The sequence below is a fragment of the Melanostigma gelatinosum genome (assembly GCF_949748355.1).
Source record: "Melanostigma gelatinosum genome assembly, chromosome: 2".
NCBI classification, from domain to species: domain Eukaryota; kingdom Metazoa; phylum Chordata; class Actinopteri; order Perciformes; family Zoarcidae; genus Melanostigma; species Melanostigma gelatinosum.
The window spans coordinates 20,594,605-20,614,758 of record NC_136635.1 but is presented as its reverse complement, the minus strand read 5'-3'; the positions used below and the strand labels follow the sequence as shown (position 1 = coordinate 20,614,758).

At 46.4% G+C, this 20,154-nt stretch overlaps 1 protein-coding gene across 3 annotated transcripts in view; it reads left to right on the top strand.

Moving 5' to 3' along the window:
• Nucleotides 1–20,154, top strand: part of phkb (phosphorylase kinase, beta) — an 88,081-nt gene that overhangs the window by 5,634 nt on the left and 62,293 nt on the right. For all 3 annotated transcript variants that reach the window (XM_079284610.1, XM_079284611.1, XM_079284612.1), the window contains 3 exons: nucleotides 11,062–11,200; nucleotides 14,953–15,052; nucleotides 19,908–20,015. In XM_079284610.1, coding sequence (XP_079140736.1) covers nucleotides 11,062–11,200; nucleotides 14,953–15,052; nucleotides 19,908–20,015 — 347 coding nt within the window. The remainder of the gene's footprint in view (nucleotides 1–11,061; nucleotides 11,201–14,952; nucleotides 15,053–19,907; nucleotides 20,016–20,154) is intronic.

Here is a 20,154-nt window from a genome sequence, read left to right as displayed (position 1 = left end):
AAAGGAGAAGAACACGTTGTGTGTTTTTCTTCTTTTCAATCGTCAATTATGAGCTCGTTGCAACAGCCTGAGCTCGTTGTTTTTCAGTTTGGAGCTCTTTCTTTCCATCTGTCTCTTTAGATTTTCACATTTTTTGTTTTTCTACTTCTCTCCCTTGACCCAACCTTTGCAGTGTTGTTTTTGCAGGCCGAATCAAATCAGTCTGTTTCAGTGACTCATAGTTACAGAGTGTAATTTAAATATGCATTATCATAACAGACCATTTTTTTTCATGTGGATTTAAAAGTAATGGATATTCATTTCAGAAACAAACAAAAAAGGAAAATAACAGTTCCAAACTGCCACATGTAAACGACAAACACTGGAGTAAAAGACAGAAGCAGTTTATTTAACATTTCACAATCAACACGCTCATGCTGCTCATGGCAAAGCGATAGAGAGATCACAAAATCTCATAAATACTGCGCAATTCTGTGGAACATAATTCAGCGTTCATCATATTTTCATTTCAACATAATCAGCTGTGAACAGTGTGTTAGATTGCACATTTACTTAAACACTGGAAAACATGCTGTATTGAAAGTTAATATACAATACATCAGGTCCCTAAATCTGCAAAGTAACTGAAGACAAATGTAGTGGAGTCCAAGCAACAAGTAATTGAGCTCACAATCTAGTGGAGTAGAGGTATAAAGTAGGAGAAACTTAAGTAAATGACATCAAAATTGTACTTATGTACAGTACTTGAGTAAATGTACTTGGTTACATTCCACCACTGTCTAAGCGAACATCCACTCGGCCCTTGATATACGGTAGATCTGCTCTCCTTCGTCTCAGTCTTGGTAAGAAAGCAAATCAGCGTATTTCCCCCCCAAAAAATAATAAATCAACATTTCTTTCTTAGATGTTGCCACTCTGTCAGCAGTTTCTGTTGTTTGTTTTTTTTTATGGCCACTGCATTTGTTTTTCATTCAATAGTACCTCATGTCACGGATGCTATATTGCAAGAAATATTATGACAACGTCAGCAGGAGTAGACCCAGAAGTAATTGTTGAGACTGGCTCGAACAGTGAATATCACAGTTTCGGTTTTCCCATTGTCTCTTGTAGCATCTGCCGGGGCACTGACAGATACCATCTCACTCTTCTATCTTCCATCTCTTCATTTTTTTACTCTTTTCAATCTATCGCTCAGTGGGTTTTTTTTTTTCTTCTTCTTTCTCATACATCTTCCCTCATTTTCTCCACGCTGTCGGTGCAGTGAAATGGCCCATTTTGAAGGAGCAGACTGTGTGCGTCTGAGACATTAGCTGCTGATTTAGTGGGACATTAGCTTGATGGATGGCTCGGCAGAAAACTCCCAACAACAGTTGATTTGCATCCAGAGAAACTTGCCGCGTGAACAACTGAAGAACGCGTGACTTGAAGATGAAACCTTGAGATACCACTCAGTTCCAAATTGAGTGGTATCAGAGCTCGGCAACCCATTTCATCCTGGGCTTATTCTGTGAAACACATTTGACATAAAAACCGATTAAACCTGTGTGCTTCAAAGATTTGAATGATTGTATTAAACCTGAGGTACAGCAGATGAGACATTTCTCAGATTTCTGAGAAAATTAAACTGGAGTTGAGTAAGATTATAGTTTGTTTTTAAATGCTTAATTTGCAGCAACTCCAAATGTAACCGCTGTTCTATTTCATCCTTACTGACCGCCAGAGGCAGTGCTTAACACTGGATGTATCCCGTCTCGCGCATGCGCAGGTCGAATATTTATATCAACAAAGTCACGTGTGACCTCGGATGACCACCGTCATCTATAAGTTCCGGTGTCATCCTGAGCTCAGTCCTTTTTTTCTTCTCGCGTCGCAGGTTAGCTACCATGGTAGCTTAAACAAGGATGTGTCTACGATCAAGACATATTAGAGCTCGTCGCTGTAGCCTTGTGACTACCGGTCGGAGTTGCGGTTCTCTCGCCCTCCAAAGGCTGCGACGAGCTGTCCCTCTTCGGAGGGAACGGTGTGTTCGCCGTTCGGACATCGAGCCCCGGACTGGTGGACGCCCCTATCATCGGTCGTCACCAGTCTGATAAGGGTCAGCTAAGTCGTGATGACAGCAATCGGTAAGATCGATTAACATTGTTTTCTATAACAGTTGTTTGTTCCACGGTTGGCAGAGCGCTTCCGCTCTAGTAATCGAGTGGCGCGCTAACGAGAGCGTAGAATTACGCTGTCGGCCCGCCCTTCACAGTGTTACGGCTATCACAGTTAGCAGAGTGTTCCTGCTCAGGCAAACTTTGTGAGACACTAGTCCGCATTGGCGTTGTGTACATGGCGATTTAATCTTTACATCTGACGTAATTCGCAGTTAGCAGTGTCTTCACTCAGGCTAACTTGGATGCTAGCTGGGACTGCGTCCATCAACTTTGTAAACCTTACGGCTGTCACAGTTCACAGAGCGTCCTCGCTCAGGTTAACTCAGTGGGAAACTAGCTAAACAAAGCTGATACTGGGGCTGTAGCCATCAACTTTGTATCCTTACAGCTGTCACAGTTAACAGAGCGTCCCCGCTCAGGTTAACTCAGTGGAAAACTAGCTAAACAAAGCTGATACTGGGGCTGTAGCCATCAACTTGGTATCCTTACAGCTGTCACAGTTAACAGAGCGTCCTCGCTCAGGTTAACTCAGTGGGAAACTAGCTAAACAAAAGCTGATACTGGGACTGCGTCCATCAACTTTGTATCCTTACGGCTGTCACAGTTAACAGAGCTGTCACAGTTAACAGAGCGTCCTCGCTCAGGTTAACTCAGTGGGAAACTAGCTAAACAAAGCTGGTACTGGGGCTGTGGCCATCAACTTTGTAGCATTACAACGATCACAGTTAGCGGAATGTGCTCGCTCAGGCTAACTCGGTGAATGCTAGTTATACTAAATCAACATTGAGGTTGTGCCCATTGATGGTTTTTACGCATTACGGCTGTCGAGTTCGCTCCGGCTAACTAGACTAAGCTAATACTCGGTGTGTCCATTGATTGTTGTAAACATTATGGACATATCGGTAGCGGATATCAGTTAGCAGAGTGCTCTCGCTCAAGCTAACTGGTGGGACACCAATATCTGCAGCAGCTGTCTTAGTGAAGAGTGTCCTCGCTCCCCTCTCACTGTAAGGACTGTGTTCTTTTTGTCAGTTTTTCACAGTAGCAGAGTGCTCTCGCTCAAGCTAACTGGTGGGACACCAATATCTGCAGCAACTAGCTTAGTGAAGAGTGTCCTCGCTCCCCTCTCACTATAAGGACTTGCCTGGCCTGTTTCCACAGTGGCAGAGTGCTCTCGCTCAAGCTAACTGGTGGGACACCAATATCTGCAGCAATTAGTTTAGTGAAGAGTGTCCTCGCCCCTCTCACTATAAGGACTTTGCCTGACCTGTTTCCACACTGGCAGAGTGCTCTCGCTCAAGCTAACTGGTGGGACACCAATATCGGCAGCAACTATCTTAGTGAAGAGTGGCCTCGCTCCCCTCTCACTGTACGGACTGTGTTCTGTTTTGTCCGTTTTTTACGGTAACAGAGTGCTCTCGCTCAAGCTAACTGGGGGGACACTAATATCTGCAGCAACTATCTTAGTGAAGAGAGTGGGCTTAGAGAGTGCCCTCGCCCCTCTCACTATAAGGACTGTTTTCTTTGGGTCTGTTTCCACAGTTGCAGAGTGCTCTCGCTCAGGCTAACTGGTGGGTCACCAATATCCGCAGCGGCTGGCTAAGGGAAGAGTGTCCGAAGGATCACTCGCCACTGACTGCCCCCTGCCTGTTCTCTTAACATTCAGCAGAGCGCTCCCGCTCGGACTGATTTGGAATTCCGCATAAACTAGTGGGACAAGGGTTCCACCAGAATCGCGGCCATGTTAAACTCTCCCGGCTGTAGGACCTGTATAGCTCCTCTTCAGCCGGAGGACGGCCCTGACCTCTTGCCCTAGCAGGGAGAACCCAGGCAGGACCTGCGGCATCACGCCTTGAGCAGTAAGGTCTGCTAGGCTGGCCGAAGTGGAACACCTGATGCGGGAGGGCTACCTCCCCCTGTCAGGGCAGCTGAATCCAGACCAACCTACCCTGGTCATTTGTATGGCGCTTGCACGCCGGGCATACACAGCAGCTGGAACATCCACCTGTGAGTGCCTTCTTCAGGCACCTTCCCGCCCTCACCACCTTTTCTGTTCCTCCCTCCGAGGAATATCTGAGGGAGTTGCGTGCATGGTGGAGACACCAGGGCTCTCTCCCGCCTTACATCAGACCATGCAGGAGGTGGCAAATCTGGCCTTGCACGTATGCCAGCCAGTTAGACGACTATGGCGTCCATCAGTTTCCCCTGAGGAGACTCTGAGGCCCGATGCCAGGTGCCCTCGACCCAATGTCGGGTCAAAGATGACCTGCTATCCAGGGCTTAGGACACAGCAGCGCTGTGCACCGTATCGACAACTCCCTCTCCCACCTCATGCTTTCCCTCGCAGATTCTCTGCAGCGGGCTACTTCGACGCTTCTGCTCAGTGATGCTTCATTGCAGGCGTTTGCGCTCATATCGAGGGAACGTGGATGTATGATGTCCACCCTGGTTCAGACTCGCCGCCAGGTTTGGCTGGCGCAGTCACCCCTATCTGAGACATGTAGGAGGACCCTCCATACTGTCCCAGTGGAGCCTGGTGAGCTGTTCGAGTCAGCTGCTGTACAGGCGCTTCAGCGGACTGTTAGAGCTAGCCAGACCTGGCAGCAGTTCTCTGGTCTTTGCAGGGACCTGCCTGCACCCCCAGACCTAGGGGTCCCATTTTTGGCCCACAAGGCCGTTTCTCAGCCTCCAGCTTACCCTAGTAGCGCAACAGGCCTCGGCGTCCTGCTGAGAGGCCGGACCGCTACCTATACAACCCAACTTACGTCCCCGTCCCCCCCGGCAGGGGTGCCAGGAGATGTCTCCAGGCCGGCTGTCGGGGTTCTTTCTCCCATCAGCGGATTTCCAAGGGAGAGTGGTTCACGTCTATCGACGCCTGTTCCCATGGTGCATCACCACAACTTTCAGTCCTGGGTGCTTCCATTCGGACTCTCCCATCTCCCCATGGGTGTCCACAGTGTGTTACTGCTGTCCTTTCCCCCTGCAATCGCAGGGCGTGAACATACTGCCGTACTTAGACGACTGGCTGACCTAGGCGCCGTCCCGGCTTCAGGCGCCACAGGACACTGCTCGCCTTCTCTCACGTGGCCCGGTAGGCCTCAAGGTGAACATGGAGAGGAGCTACCTGAGCCCTTCTCAGAGCATAACCTTCATGAGGGTGGCCCTATGAGGGCCTGTCTGTCGCCCCAGTGCGGATGGCTGAACAGCCTTCACTTGGATGCCAAGTGGCACAGATACAGGGCAATAATATTATCGAAACAGTGTCTATTCATCTATTCACTATCCCCATGGAGGGAGTGCATATCTGGCGAACAGTGTCCCAGGAACCGAGCCCCAGGGGCTCGGTTCCATTCCACCAGGAGATTGTCACAACAGTTACCTGCCTCTCAAGGCGGGTGCAGGGTGACAGAACGGGACAGCCTGGGGGCAGTTGTCTGCTGAAAGACCGCAGGTCCAGGTTCTAGAGCTAGCGCTCGAGCACTCCCTTCCATGTTTGAAGGGAAAGCATGTGCTTGTCCGGTGGACAGCACCTCTGCTGTGATTTCCCATGAACTATCGATGGGGCACCAGATCTGCAGAAGTTGCTACGGGGATCACCGTGGCCTTCTGACTTGGGAGGCCCCTCGCCTGACCAGCCTGTGGGCAATGTACCCACCAGGAGAATGGAACAAGGTTGTGGTTTTCCTGTTCCGTTACAAGCCTCCACCGGGAGAGTGGCGGCTGCATCCAGACGTGTCGACCCACTGCCCCCACTGGGTCTCCCTGACGGAGAGGACCAGCCCTCTGGGTCAAGATGCCCTGGCTCACACGTGGCCAGAGGATCTTCTTTATGCCTTTACACCAGTCCCTCTGCTTTTGCTATAAACTTGTCAGAGTTCTTCCCCGACAGGAGGGATCTCCTGTCGCAACTAGAGGGTCGGATTTGGCATTCCAATCCCTGCCGCCTTCAATTAGGGGTCACGGGAGGGCCCGACCGGATGCTGAGTGGCTGCATAGAACCAGTCTGACGGACTATTCTGAATGCCAGTGCGCGGTCTACCTGCCTGCAGTACAAGAAACAGGTGGAAGCTGTTCTCCGACTAGTGTGCGGCTCAGAACAAGGTCCCAGTACAGCGCCCCGTGCCTGCTGTACTGAGTTTCTACAGTCCCTCCTGGATAAGGGCCGGTCTCCCCTGCATGGGACCTACCCTTGGTACTGGACAGCTTATGCTTGTCCTTTTGAACCCCTGGCACAGGCGGAGCCTAGATGGCTATCAGCAAGACGGTTTTCTCCTTGCTGTCAATTCAGCTCAATGTGGGGGCGAGCTGCATGCCCTATCAGTGGAAGAATCATGTCTGAGGTGGAACTCAGATGGCTTGGGTGTCACTTTCTGGCCTAAGGCAGTGTTTCTCCCAAGGGGGTGGATACGTTCACATATAAACCGGCCTATCCAGCTGGCCAAGTTGACCCCCCCCTCCCCCATCGGGAGAGGAGAGGTCAAGGCTGCTGTGCCCAGTGTGGGCCCTCAGAGCTTATATGGAAGCCACCGCCTGCATAGTCAGTTATGGTGAGCCTAAGAAGGGCTGTGCTCCTTTTTAAGAAAAAAAAGGAAAAACGGCACCTGTCCCACTGGATAGTGGAGGCCATTGCCGATACATACAAGGCGAGCGGCTGCGCTCGGCCATCCGGGGTGAAGGGTCACTACCAAGAGTGTCTCCACACCGAGGGCAAGCCTGAGTGGTGTGCCTGTGGGGGATACATGTGCGGCGGCCTCATGGGCATCACCGAGCACATTCACCCAACACTACAGAGTTAACGTTGCCACCCCTCACCCACTGGGGAGGGTTCTTGCCCAATTTTCTCTGCCGGAGCTATAAGGGGTAGTTACTGTGCTTCCTCGTGACTCTTTTGGTATAAGTCATCCAGTGTTAAGCACTGCCTCTGGCGGTCAGTAAGGATGAAATAGAACGAAAGTTACGAACGTAACTACGGTTCTATGAATCCTGGATGACCGCCAGAGTTCTTGGTCACTCGGAATCCCGTGAACTCGCGAGAAGATTCCATAGGACTGAGCTCAGGATGACACCGGAACTTATAGATGACGGTGGTCATCCGAGGTCACACGTGACTTTGTTGATATAAATATTCGACCTGCGCATGCGCGAGACGGGATACATCCAGTGTTAAGCACTGCCTCTGGCGGTCATCCAGGATTCATAGAACCGTAGTTACGTTCGTAACTTTAGTTTTTTTCAGTTGTATTTCACAAATTCTTTGACAAAGCATCAAATAAGTGAACTGTTTTTACATTTCCTTTTATTTTCACGACATTTGTTGTGAGATCTATGCGTACTTATCTGACTTTTCAACATTTTTTTTTTAATTGCCTGCCCGATAGCATATCATGGTGGTCAGTTAAACCTGAGCCAATTACCCAGGGTGCTTCACTGCTCTACGAGAGCTTATCATACAGACACTGGCACCGATAATATAAATCTTAGTCAATATAATAACGAGAAAACCAATGTCAGATACAGTTGTCTATGTGGAGTGTCATGACCAATACATCTCACAGCCTTTTAACATTCTACCACTAATGCAGACATAATTAGCCTGTACCCAAAGGCACTGTCCTATTACTGCTGAGCAATCCAGATGAATCTGTGTGTGTGTGTGTCTGTATGTCTAACACCTCATTACTCGCTGCTGAGACTGTAGAAATAGAATAGGAGCCATTTGTATGTGTACTGTTGCCATTACAACCGTTGTAACCGGCTACCTTCCGTATAAACCGACTTGTAGCAAGTCGCAGACTCACTCATGCTGACATGACGTGTAAAACAACAGCGTCTAGTTCATGTGTGTGTGTGTGTGTGTGTGTGTGTAGTGTGTGTGTTTTCACGTGCGCATGCATGTAAGTTTGCACTTAGGTAGTGCGAGGCGTTGGAGTGCCTGAGAGTTTTATTAATATTCTGCTTAATTCACCCCATCAACCTCTATATCTCACTGCCGATGTGCCTGTCACCTTAAATTGACCGATATACAACACACACACACACACACACACACACAAGTCCATGCGCCAATATAGACTGACAATTCCCCCCCCCCTTCTCTCTCCCCGTGCCCGTTACTTTCGCTCTTTTGTACTCATAGACACACACACACACATCCTCTCTATCTGTCTTTCCCTCACCCCTGTCCCATTCCGTCTCCCTCTCCATCAGTCTCTCCCTCTCTGTCTCTCGTTTGCGGGGGGACCTCTGCAGGATGTGTGTGTGTGTGTGTGTGTGTGACTCTTTCCCTGAAGGCTTTCTGTTTGAGTATGTAATATTTCAGCATATATTATTGGAGAGCTCCGATCTGTTCGTATTGAAAGCTTCCATCCGTTGTTCTGTCCTCGGTAACTAATGCTGTGCATGAACTCAGGTGAACTCGAACCGTCTTGGTTCGTCTTTGCTCATCCATTTAGCGCAGCCAGACTTTCACTGTCACAAACACCCCCCCAATCAAACACCCCCCACAATCAATCAGGTGTCAGACATTTAAAGGCAGAGTTCACACCAAAATATAAAATATGTATTTTTTCCTCTTAAACATACCTTGTTATGAGCAGTTTCATGTCAGAAGTATTTTCTTTCAACCATCCATTCTACCATTCTACCATTATTTTTGGTATGAATTGTCTCTTGAATCTAGTAAGGACTATACATCATGAAAATAAAATGAGAATATTGCACAGTGCATAAACAGATAAACAGGTAAATTATTAACAAGATGATGGGTGAATGTTAATAACTTCAGTGACGCCCTGACTTTCCATTCAGCACAATTATCAGGTCAACATTTTGATTTCTCTAGTCAAGACTTCACCTGTGACCAAATACCTGCCTACTGTTGCATTGTCATCGTGAGCGTTTAGCTCGAAGCGCCGCTATGTTCACCCTGTAAGTGACGAAGCTTCAAAACGGCCAAGCGTGGCGAGCTACATTCTCACCGAGTAGCTGTTGAAGTGTTACCCAAGCTCTCGTTGCCGTACAGCTATGTCATTGAAAGGCACTGGGAACAGTCTAACAGCAAGAATATGTTTGTCTTCAATATCTGACTGAAAGGAACAGGACTTGTGGGGAGCGAGAGAAGGGGACCAGAACTGGTGAAGCAAAAACATACGATTCGTTGACGCTTTCTTACTGACAAGGTGCTAGTATACGAGCATTGGCAGTAACCAGGTTACTATAGGGCAATGTAAATACTTCATACAAATGTTTATTGCGCCTCCTGCGATTTGAAAAATTGCAGGAGGCCATATTGCGATTTCGATGACAGTTTGATGTATTGTGCAGCCCTAGTATTATTTCATATCACTAAACCATCGGCATGTGTGGTTTTTCACCGGGTAACTTTCAGGAAGCAAGATGTTGGGTCAAAGTTTGTGTTAAAGACACAGACGTGCAACACATGAAGAAGTTTCCTCGGCTGATTTTCTAATTTCCACTCTGATGCGAGTGCAGAAGAAGAGAGAGACGACAGGTCATGCAGCGCTGTGTTTTGTAACCGCTTTTTAAATATATGCGTGAACAGTAAAGTCTCTCAGAGGGAGACCGGAGGTCAAAGTCAGCCCCCATCGGAGCTGGAATGGATTCTGTGTTTTGCGCCGAGTTACTTCAGCAGCGTAGAAGTTCACATAAATCCTCGTTCTCTAGTTGAAGTATCTAAATCTCCCTCCAATGAATGAGATAAATAGCTTTTACAAAAATGGAAATGAAGCCTGTTTCTCCTCATGTGAGTCCATGTTAAGTCTGTAACTGGTGGTGAAGTATGTGCACACGCCACAAAGCAAGTCAGCTTGCACAACTCCATGTCTGTCTTCACAATGCCTTGCAAAACACTGACATGAACATCAACTGACTCTTGCCAGCTTGTGCCGCACAATCCAAGTATTTTGAGGTGCACCCTGAGTCCAAGTGGTATTCCTCCAGGAATCGTTGTTTTTCTTCACAGTCGCAGCCATTCACACTTTCCATGTCACCGTTCACACTGTGCTCGACTTGAATAAGCATCCATCTGTTCTCACACTCCAACAGTGTTTACTGTACACGCCGAAATAATGCAAACGGAGCTCCTCTCCAAATGACTTCATCACACCAACGTTTGTTTTCCCTCATCAACGAAGAACAAATGTCTGCCAAGTGTCTTTGCGACAACCTGAACATCATCTCATTCGATTTATTTGAGCTTGAATATGCACAGGAAGTAATCAGAGAAGAGCATGAAGCGGAGGCAACAGCTGCACAGCCCGAAGGAAGGTCGCGGGTCAGGGAATACGCTGTAACCCTCCTGGAGGAGCTGGATAAATATTCTATTTCTGCACTTGACAAACACAGACTAGCTCGGAAGTAGAGAACATATACGCTGGTAATCCATCGGCGTGTCCTCTCTGCCTCTGGGACCACTTCTTGTCCAGCTGACGCGGCAAAGCACACATCTGTTCTGACATGTGAACATCTAAAAGCCTGGATCAAAATAGAGACTTGCGTCGGTGTGATGGGAGTGATGCTGCTTGAGAGCGTTTCCACTGTGTCGGAGTGGAAACAAACCATGGTCTCGCAAAGTGTGTGTGGGGGGGCATGGAGGCATGCGTGCTCTTTAGAAACCGGCATTCTCAGGGAAGACTAGGAATGAATGACGGCGTGAATGGCTTCTGGACTTGTTCGTCTTCAGTGCATTGGGTGCATTAAGCTGCACTGGCTGCAGAGAAAGAAAGAGTCACATCAGCTGTTTTGTAATGGAGCAGTGCTAGCTAGCATGCTGTGGTCTAGCTGTGTTATCTTCACTGTTTCCTATGATGTGGGTGTGAGTAGATAACACTAGCATTGCCTCACCAACACTTCCTCTGTCTCTTCCTCTCTGTCTCTTTCCATCCAGTCAAGACGACCATTCTGAACTACCAGAGTCCAACCACTGGCCTTTTCCCGGTCAAAACATGCCCCACCTGCAAGGAGGCCAAGGTCCGGGACTCCCTGTACTGTGCTGCCAGTGCCTGGGCCCTGTCTATGGCCTACCGGTTAGTACACAAAGCACACTCATTTTGTCTTAATTGTTACGGTTTTATTGGGACTTTTGACTCCCTGATTGGTCTCTAGGTCTTTGGAATGATGCACTAATTGGTACACACAGTATCCTACAGATTTTTGAGGATATTTTAGAGCTGACCCTGGTCAATTCCGGGGTCTGGCCCCAAGAAGTACGAAAAAAAGATTGATTGACCATTCACTTTGTTGCTGTATTATGGGTTTTTGCAAGGCTGGGGAAAAAAAAGCCAAGACCCTCAAACTCAACACAACAGTGCCACAGCTCAATGCATGCCACCTCAAGATGTGGAGAAATCCAATGCTTGACAGGCCTGCCATGCCTGTATATGGTTGCTAAGCTGTGATTGGACAATCGGTGCCAGGGGAGGGGTTTAAAAGTGAAATGTGTTTTTGTGCAGTGTAAAAGTTTCACACCAGCACCAAATATGAACACAAATAACAGACTTCAAAAAACAAGAAAGCAAAAAAACAACAACATCAAAAAAATTGCATGAAAGAGATGACAGACTTAAAACAAACCAGCAAACGCGTCAACAGCATCAACCAAAGAATTGTCATTCAGTATCAGGACAAGAGACTATCTTTTGAGCTGTTTTTAAAATCTTTGATGATCTATATATGTCTATATATGTAAATAATCTAGTTTGTGTATTTCACCAAAAACACACTTTAAAAGCGGTTTCACCAACATTTCTGCTAGTTCTAGGACTAACGACCCTAATTTGTTGGCATGATTGGAGGTATTAGCTACTGACAACATATGAAAAACCCAGAGATCATGTACTTTGGAGCCAGTAAACCACTGACACCCAAAAACCTAAATTCTTAGTGTGCAGCGGGATATGTTGAGCACATGTAGTCATTTTGGCAGAGTGCTTGCTTGCTGCTATATACAGTAAAGAAGAGGTACATCATTTTGGGTGCATGTGCGAGTGCACAATAAATGACATATGAAATGCCGTAGATAAATAGGGCAATAACATATTTATTACATTGGGTCTCTTTTAGGCTGATAAAATCATGTGTTATAAGGCTCCATTGTACTACATTTTTTCCAGCACCACAGCAACGCTGATGTAAAAGGGGCATGAAAATGGACGGATAGATGACTTCTAGTGTCTTTATAGAGCAGAACAGACCAGGAGTCCTTAGTTACAGGGGTCCCTTCATCTTCTTCCTGCATTTCTGCATTTTACTACTGCATTTTATTTCTTACACTGTTCTCCTTTTCTTTTGCCTTGTGTTTTGATGCTTTTAATGGTTTTATGTGAAGCACTTTGAATTACCTTGCCTTGCCTTCTTTGACTATTGGTTTTGTTGCACTCTCCTCTATTTCATGCTCACTGACCCTGATCTCTAATCTGCCTCTGTCATTCAAAGGCTTTGCTTTTCAAACACTTTCGGGATTGTTGGTTTAAGAAGAACACTTTAGAATTTAACTGAGAGGACCCAAACTCCTTTATCAACCGTCCCTGCACTTTATGTCTGCATTTCCTCCGTGATTAGTTTCAAGGGAAAAGAGCACTTTCACGAAATTAGCCTGAAATAGGACAGAGGAGGAAAGATGCAGCGAGAGAGAGAGAGAGAGAGAGCGAGAGAGCGAGAGAGCGAGAGAGAGAGAGAGAGAGAGAGAGAGAGAGAGAGAGAGAGAGAGAGAGAGAGAGAGAGAGAGAGAGAGAGAGAGAGAGAGAGAGAGAGAGAGAGAGATTGGGAGGATGGGGACAGAGAGGGAAATGGAGAGAAGTAGATACTAAAGGTCGAGATGGTAGATGGGTGGGAGGGAGAGGGAAAGAGAGTGAGGGGGCGAGGTGGGCAGAGGGAGAGATAAGAGTCAGGGAGAAGAAATGGGAGATGCAGTGAAGGGATGAGATGGAGGGGGGAGACAGAGCGACAGAGAGAGAGAGGGGTAAAAATAGAGTGTACTGCAGTGATGTGACCAGAGGCGCAGATCTCAGTCATCAGTCATGGCTGACTCCTATTAGAATTGTCACTGGGATTTAATTAAGATGATTCTCATCTGACAGGCTTGGCTACTGCCATTACTTACTTCACGCCCAGCTGCTGTGTGTGTGTGTGTGTGTGTGTGTGTGTGTGTGTGTGTGTGTGTGTGTGTGTGTGTGTGTGTGTGTGTGTGTGTGAGAGACTTGGATTTGTCACAAACTCCTATTCTAAGTAGACAAAGTGTTATCCACCACCTTGCCCAGTCACATTTTATGCTTTATTTTGTTACATTGTATTGGTGATAATATTATTAGTAGTTCTTTTGTTTTTTTTAAGAGGAGACATTCCAGACATTCCAGTCTTCTTTCAGACTAGAGGAAAGAAAACATCCCAAAAGCACATTTAGGGGGTTATTTATACTGCAAATAAGTGTTTTAATGTAAGTAATCAACTGGGGAAGTGCCATGGTGAAATATATAAGTGTCAAAATGTATGTCATTTTACAATACATGTTTTCTCTGAGCCAGAAATCTCCACTTCAGTAGCACTGACCAAACTTTCCCATTTCATTCCCATCTATATTCTGAAGGTTTTTACAGAGGGCTTAGTTCATACATCATTCATAACCTGATTTATAGAACCTTTTATTACTGAAACCATGACGAAAATAGATTTTCTAATATTTCAACAACTTGAAATAAGAAATTTGAACTTGGCTTCATCCAATGTTCAGCTTTCTGTTCTGGACGTGTATGCTAATGAGCACATATTTGATAAGATAATGCCTAATTTGCATATTTAAATGTACCTTTCCAGTAACATATCTATTAGTTGAGATCTTTACCCTGTTCACCTGTAGTGTCCCCCTCTTTATCGGGGGTGGGTTGATGAGTTGGTGTTAATATTTTCTTGTAACCTTTCTGACACCCATTGTGTTTTCCTGATGAATCTTAATTACATTTGAAGAGCTGGGTGTGTTACTGTAACCCCTGGCCAGTGTTGGATCACCTCATGCACATCGCAACGTTGGATACTTGTGGTCCGGTAATGAAGTGCTTTAAAACAGGACGCTGGCAGATGAGAAGCCGCCTGCTGTATCCTCTGCTATCACTTGTGATGGCCGAGGGTCTCATCTAAAAGACGTGCGTGTGATTAATGCAGCGTTTCCCTTTGTCGATGCCCAAAGTCACTGTGAGCGTGACCGTTGCAATGTGCATCCGAGATCTGCCCCACCGGCACTGTGCTGACTCCCGCTGTGGTCGCTGCAACCGCAATCGATTGACTCCTGGGAGGCATCTTGGCAATATCACTCTCTTGAAGGCACATTTATTGAAAGTGTTTGAGCTCACAATTTGGGGCAATACATATGCGAGTATCACGCGACGGTTTTTAAAGGCTTTACAAACTGCACATTGATTTTTAGCCAATGTTCAATGCCACTGATGGATTCTTTAGGCAGGCCACATTGTGACAAAACAGTTGCTGGTTCAATTCCTTCTATCGACAGTCACCGAAGTCGCTTTCACACCTTTAGCGGACTTCAGTTTTTCCAGGAAAATGAACTACATAAATTGAACTACATCAGCACGACCCGAGTGGGAAGAAACCAGAATCGTCCTTTAAAATCCTTTAAATTCTTTGCTCTTCATGTGTTCATCATGTGTTCATCATGTGTTCTTCATGTGTTCATCATGTGTTCTTCATGTTTCCATCATGTGTTCTTCATGTGTTCATCATGTGTTCATCCACTCACTGTGTTCTCCCCGCTCACCCCGCTATGCAGACGCATCGACGACGACATGGGGAGAACCCATGAACTGGAGCATTCCGCCATCAAGTGCATGAGAGGGATCCTCTACTGCTACATGAGACAGGCTGATAAGGTGAGTTTTGAGCCGGCCCCCGCTCTGACACTGTGCGGCATTTGCATAAAAGCACACCGCGATTACACACTGTATTGCAGATCAAAGGTGCATTTCTGAGCTGCTATTCATCAGAGCCTCTCAGAGCACCGGACACATCTGCTTTCCTCTTTCACATCACAGCAAATGACAACGGGGGCCGGTTGCTTTAGTCCTAATGGCTTAATAACCCGGCAATCTGTTAATTGCCAAAGACTTTTGTGCCGGAGGGGGTTTCCACGTGTGCAGCAAACCTGATGCATGCGCATGAGCAGGCTGTGAATGGAAAATGGCCATTTTACGTAACCAAACGCAGAACCAGATGTGGCCTTTGTTTGCAGGCTGTTTTCTATTCCTCTCCAACGACATTTTTAAATCCAGCAGCTGGCCGTGTCCCTGTGTTCGTGCCTGCGTGTGTACGTGCGTGTGTACGTGCGTGTGTACGTGCGTGTGCCATTGAAAGCCATTCTGTTTCATCCTGCCTCGACCTTGACGACCTAATTTAGGGGAGAGCTTTCCAGTGTCTTAATTACAAAGCTGCGTTTACACAGTTAATTACACAGAGCAGCGTTCGTTGCGGCCCCGTCTCCAGCACTTACCAAGAACATGGCATTTTTAATGGAGACGTGACACAGGGCCACTGCTGGGCAAATATCACAGAGCAAACACAACAGCTGGGCCCCGCAGTCTGGCTACAGTGTGTTGGGTGTTGTTTAGGGACAATTTTCTCTCGCTTTGTTTACTGCTTGTTGCATTGCTCCGAAGGGGACAAAAATATTTCAACTTTTGGTCGGAAATGCGATTCATTATCAACCTCTCCGAATTCGAATAATTCACACAACATGTTGTCGTCCTGGATGTTTTTAAATCTGACAACTTCAAGGGCCAGAGGAAGGATTCCTGTTCCCACCTGTGCATCTAAACACATTTGACTCCTTGATAAGTTGCGGTGACATAAGATTCAGTGCCATCATCTTGCTTGATTTGAATATATTTTCGTAATTTGGGTTTTAATAATATATGTATTCTAACCATTTTATCTTGTTCATGTTAAATTATTAATTTATTGTAATTCAGCTTTCTGTTTTTGAGAAATGATGCTCTGTAGCATGTGGGGAATTGTGCAATTTACTCAAAAGAGAAACCTTGTTATTGACCCTGTATTCTGACATATTAAGCAAACAATTCCATATTATTTTAATATGTTAACCTTATTGATCACCCTGAACAGCCAGAGTAGGAACAAACCTACAAAATGAACACCTAAAAAACAGTTTCAGCTTTGGTTTAGATTCCTCTATTTTGCATTCACTTACTTTTTTTTTAACATTAACTTTAAGTGTAAAAGTATGGTAGCCCTGAGGGTCAAAACAAAACAACATTTCACAAAACAAGACATTCACAAAACACAACAACATTTCACAAAATACATTTCATTGAAAACACGATGACATTCCTGAAGTACTGCTGTACTTCATCTCTTTACCATGAGTTGTTTTGAAACATCAAATGTCTCTCTTTTGCGTCCAGAAAGGACAAGGAATGGCCTGGTTATTGGTTTAACGCAGCGGTTCCCAAACTTTTTAGGCCGCGCACCCCCTTCTACATCCCGACCGAGTTCGCGCACCCCCCCCCTTAATAATAATTAAAAAAAAAGAAGCAACAGAGCCTTTTAAGCCTTCATAGCCGCATAAGAATCGGACCAATGAGAGAACAGTTTGCTCGCGCGTGGCATTTGTTTACAAGATTTAGTCCGCTGTTAAATGTTGCAGTGTGAACACAAACCGAACAAAGGAGCAAGTGCAACAAAGCAAACGAACTGAAGGTGTGAAAACGCCCTGAAACACTGCAACAAAGTTTCAATAGCTTTCAGTTACACAAGGCGTCACTTTTAAAGAGCAATACGGATGCGAGGACACACGCACAGGCTCAGAGGCAGATTATCACATTTAATTTACAATTAATGAGCGACTAATGTAGCCAGGATGTCTTCGGACAAAGCATCGATGCGGCGCGACACAGTGTTGTTGGACACCGGGATCATGCACAACTTTTTTGCTTCTTTCTCCCCAATCATACATTCCACCATCTCTCTGGCAGCTGGCAAGCTCACATCTTCGGCGATTGTGTGCGGTAGCCCCTTTCTCGCTATTCTGTAACCAGATATGAAGCCCGTAGTGCGTCATTTATAGACCCAACATGAATGAGACTGCAGTTGTTTTTGGCTGTTTTGTAACTCCTCCAATTTCGATATAAACTATGTAATGGGCTTTTGACTTGCACTGGCATGCTTGGTGTTCAGATGGCGACGTAAATAAGAGCTTCAGACTGTTAGCCAGAACCTCACTGCACACCACGCACTGTGGCTTTGGGGAATCTGCGTTGCCAATCCAAGTGAAGTCCAGACACAGATACTTTTCATCATTTTCCCTCTTTTTTTTCCCAGTCTGATGCTCACCCTCGTTTCCTCTTTTTTCACCTTGACTCCGCGATGGGCCGATGTGCTCCCGATTTGTCTGTGCTATCCCTTCCTCCTTTTCGGTCTCCTCCGTCTCATCTTCCTCCCGTTAGATTTCTTCTCCCGGTCTCTCCCCAACGCACCTCTCTGTTCCCCTCGCCTCCGATTCCTCTCTCTCTCTCTGTCCCTCTCCTCTTTTACGACTGATAGCTTCAGATGTCCCACCTGACAGTTTTTAAATTAAAATTACATTTTTTTTTAAATATTTAATATTATTACACCATCAGACCGCCATTACACTTTTCCTCTCGCGCACCCCCTAGAGGCAGCTCGCGCACCCCCAGGGTTGCGCGCACCCCACTTTGGGAATCCCTGGTTTAACGAGATGCAAGGTTGTTTTTTTTGGTGGCAATAGATGTAAAATAAATGCATGAAGGCGGACTTGTACAATTTCCTATCGCCGGAATTGAGCAGCAGAAGTTGAAGTGTTTCACTAATTTGAAGCTCATATTGGCGCATTGCAGCACTTGAAACAATAAACAAGATCTGGGGCCTCTCAGAATATCCCGAGGGAAGAGCCACTTGACACCGTGGCTCTGCTTGAGTGGGAATCAGAGAGATCTCTACACAGAAATAGTGTTAATACAAACAGAAACAGCAGTACCTGTCGTCAGCTGCTTACAGAGGTAGCTCTTCCCTCACTATCACACATGCACCACACACGCACACACACGCACACGTACACACGCACACACATGCCGTGGGATGGCAGGAAGTGGAGCAGTTTGAGCAAAAGTGGGATTGAGGGTCTCCACTCTGACCTGACGAGGAGAGAAAGAGAGCGAGAGAGAGAAAAAGGTGGCCAGAGGTAGAAAAGAGATAAAGATACACAGACAGCACGGGGTGTAACAAAGAAAAAGAGAGAGTGAATAATAGAAAGTAATGAGAGAAGATAGGTGGAAGTGAGGCGAGGGAGGTAGAAAGAGAAAAATGGAGACAGCGAGTTGGGGCTCGATGATGGAGAGAGCAGGGAGAGGGGAGACACAAATGAGGTAAAAATGGGACAAAGGGCCAATTATTTATAACTGCACGACGCGACTGGTGGCCCAGCTGTAATTTGGGGGTGCAGTCGATGCAGCACACACACACACACACACACACACACACACACACACGGAGCCAGAAACAATTCACTCAACACAAAACACGACAACCACCTTGTTCTGGTTTTTTTAATGTGTTTTGTGTCGTAAACCAAGTGGTAGTTTGGTCGCCCCTAAATCTGACCCCTTATCAGTTTGGGAGCAGACTGTGCTGTGTTGTACAGTATATATCATATTGACGGTTCCAGTTTATTTTATCTGAGAAACAACAGATGATATGTGTCACTGCAGTGTGTATGGATTGATGTAGTCCTGCATTGTGGGGAGTTGAACATGGCCTTAAAGGCATAGCATGTCGTCATATTGTCGGTTGCTGTTTGCAAATAAAGCGTTCAAAATTGTGAGAGAAAGAGAGCAGCGGTGGTCGAGAGAGCAAGAGATTGAATAACGAGAGGGACTGGCACAAATAAACACATCCGCAGCTCTTCACTAACATGTGGGAAGGTGCCGGGTTTTGAATGAGTGCAGCGCAGGGGGCTGGGCAAAGCGCCGGTGTTTGACCTGGGAATGGGAACGGGCTGCACACCCTTGGGGGTTATTCCCCCACGTGGGGCTTCAAATCCTCAGTGCACAGCAAAATACGACGAAAAGAGAAAATCCAGGCATAGGGCAGTGTCTCTGCAGATACACACAGCGCCACACACTTCTAACGGGTCACAAGTGATGATTGAGAGGGATTTTTGTATCGTTCAATACATTGTTTCTCAGAAAATTGTCGCGTAGATACCCTCAACATATCCCCGAGCCGATTCCCTCGGAAACGAAGATGCCAACAATGGCACAGCCAGCATGAATACGTAATAACTCCTCAACCATGAGGCTGATATATGCATTCTGGTCTCCTTTTAAAGATGAGGAGCAAAAAAATATGAATCCATTGTAAGTGAAGGACAGAGCAAGTCTGTTGAAAGGAGTTGAAGTCCCAATCGAGGTTTAATGGTTAGATGTAAAAACGTGGACGAGGAAATCGCCTCAGTATACAACCATAAACAAAACTCCCATTGAAGCACAGCAGGTGTTACCATGACAGTGAATTACCATGCATTAACTCAATACGCAAGGTTACTAATTATGTGTCATTGAATGTGTTCAAGGCTGCTACTGTGGTGCACTGTACCTCTTGTGAGGAAATGACTGTCTCCCCCTCTCCGTGCTGACCCTTGACCCTCTCTCTTTCATCCTGTCCTCTCGCTCTCCGTGTGTCTCTCTCCCTCAGGTGGAGCAGTTCAAACAGGACCCCAGCCCCTCCAAGTGTCTGCACTCAGTGTTCAACGTAGTCACCGGCGATGAGGTGCACTCCTACAGCGACTACCACCACCTGCAGGTCAGCCAGCGAGCAGACAAGTGCAGAAATGAGGCAAACCCTCAGTGGAAAGACCGAAATGAAAATGTGTTTTTTTTTCCGCAATGTGCGCATTGTGTGCGTTTGGGAAATATCCAGATGGAATGATGACATCTGAACA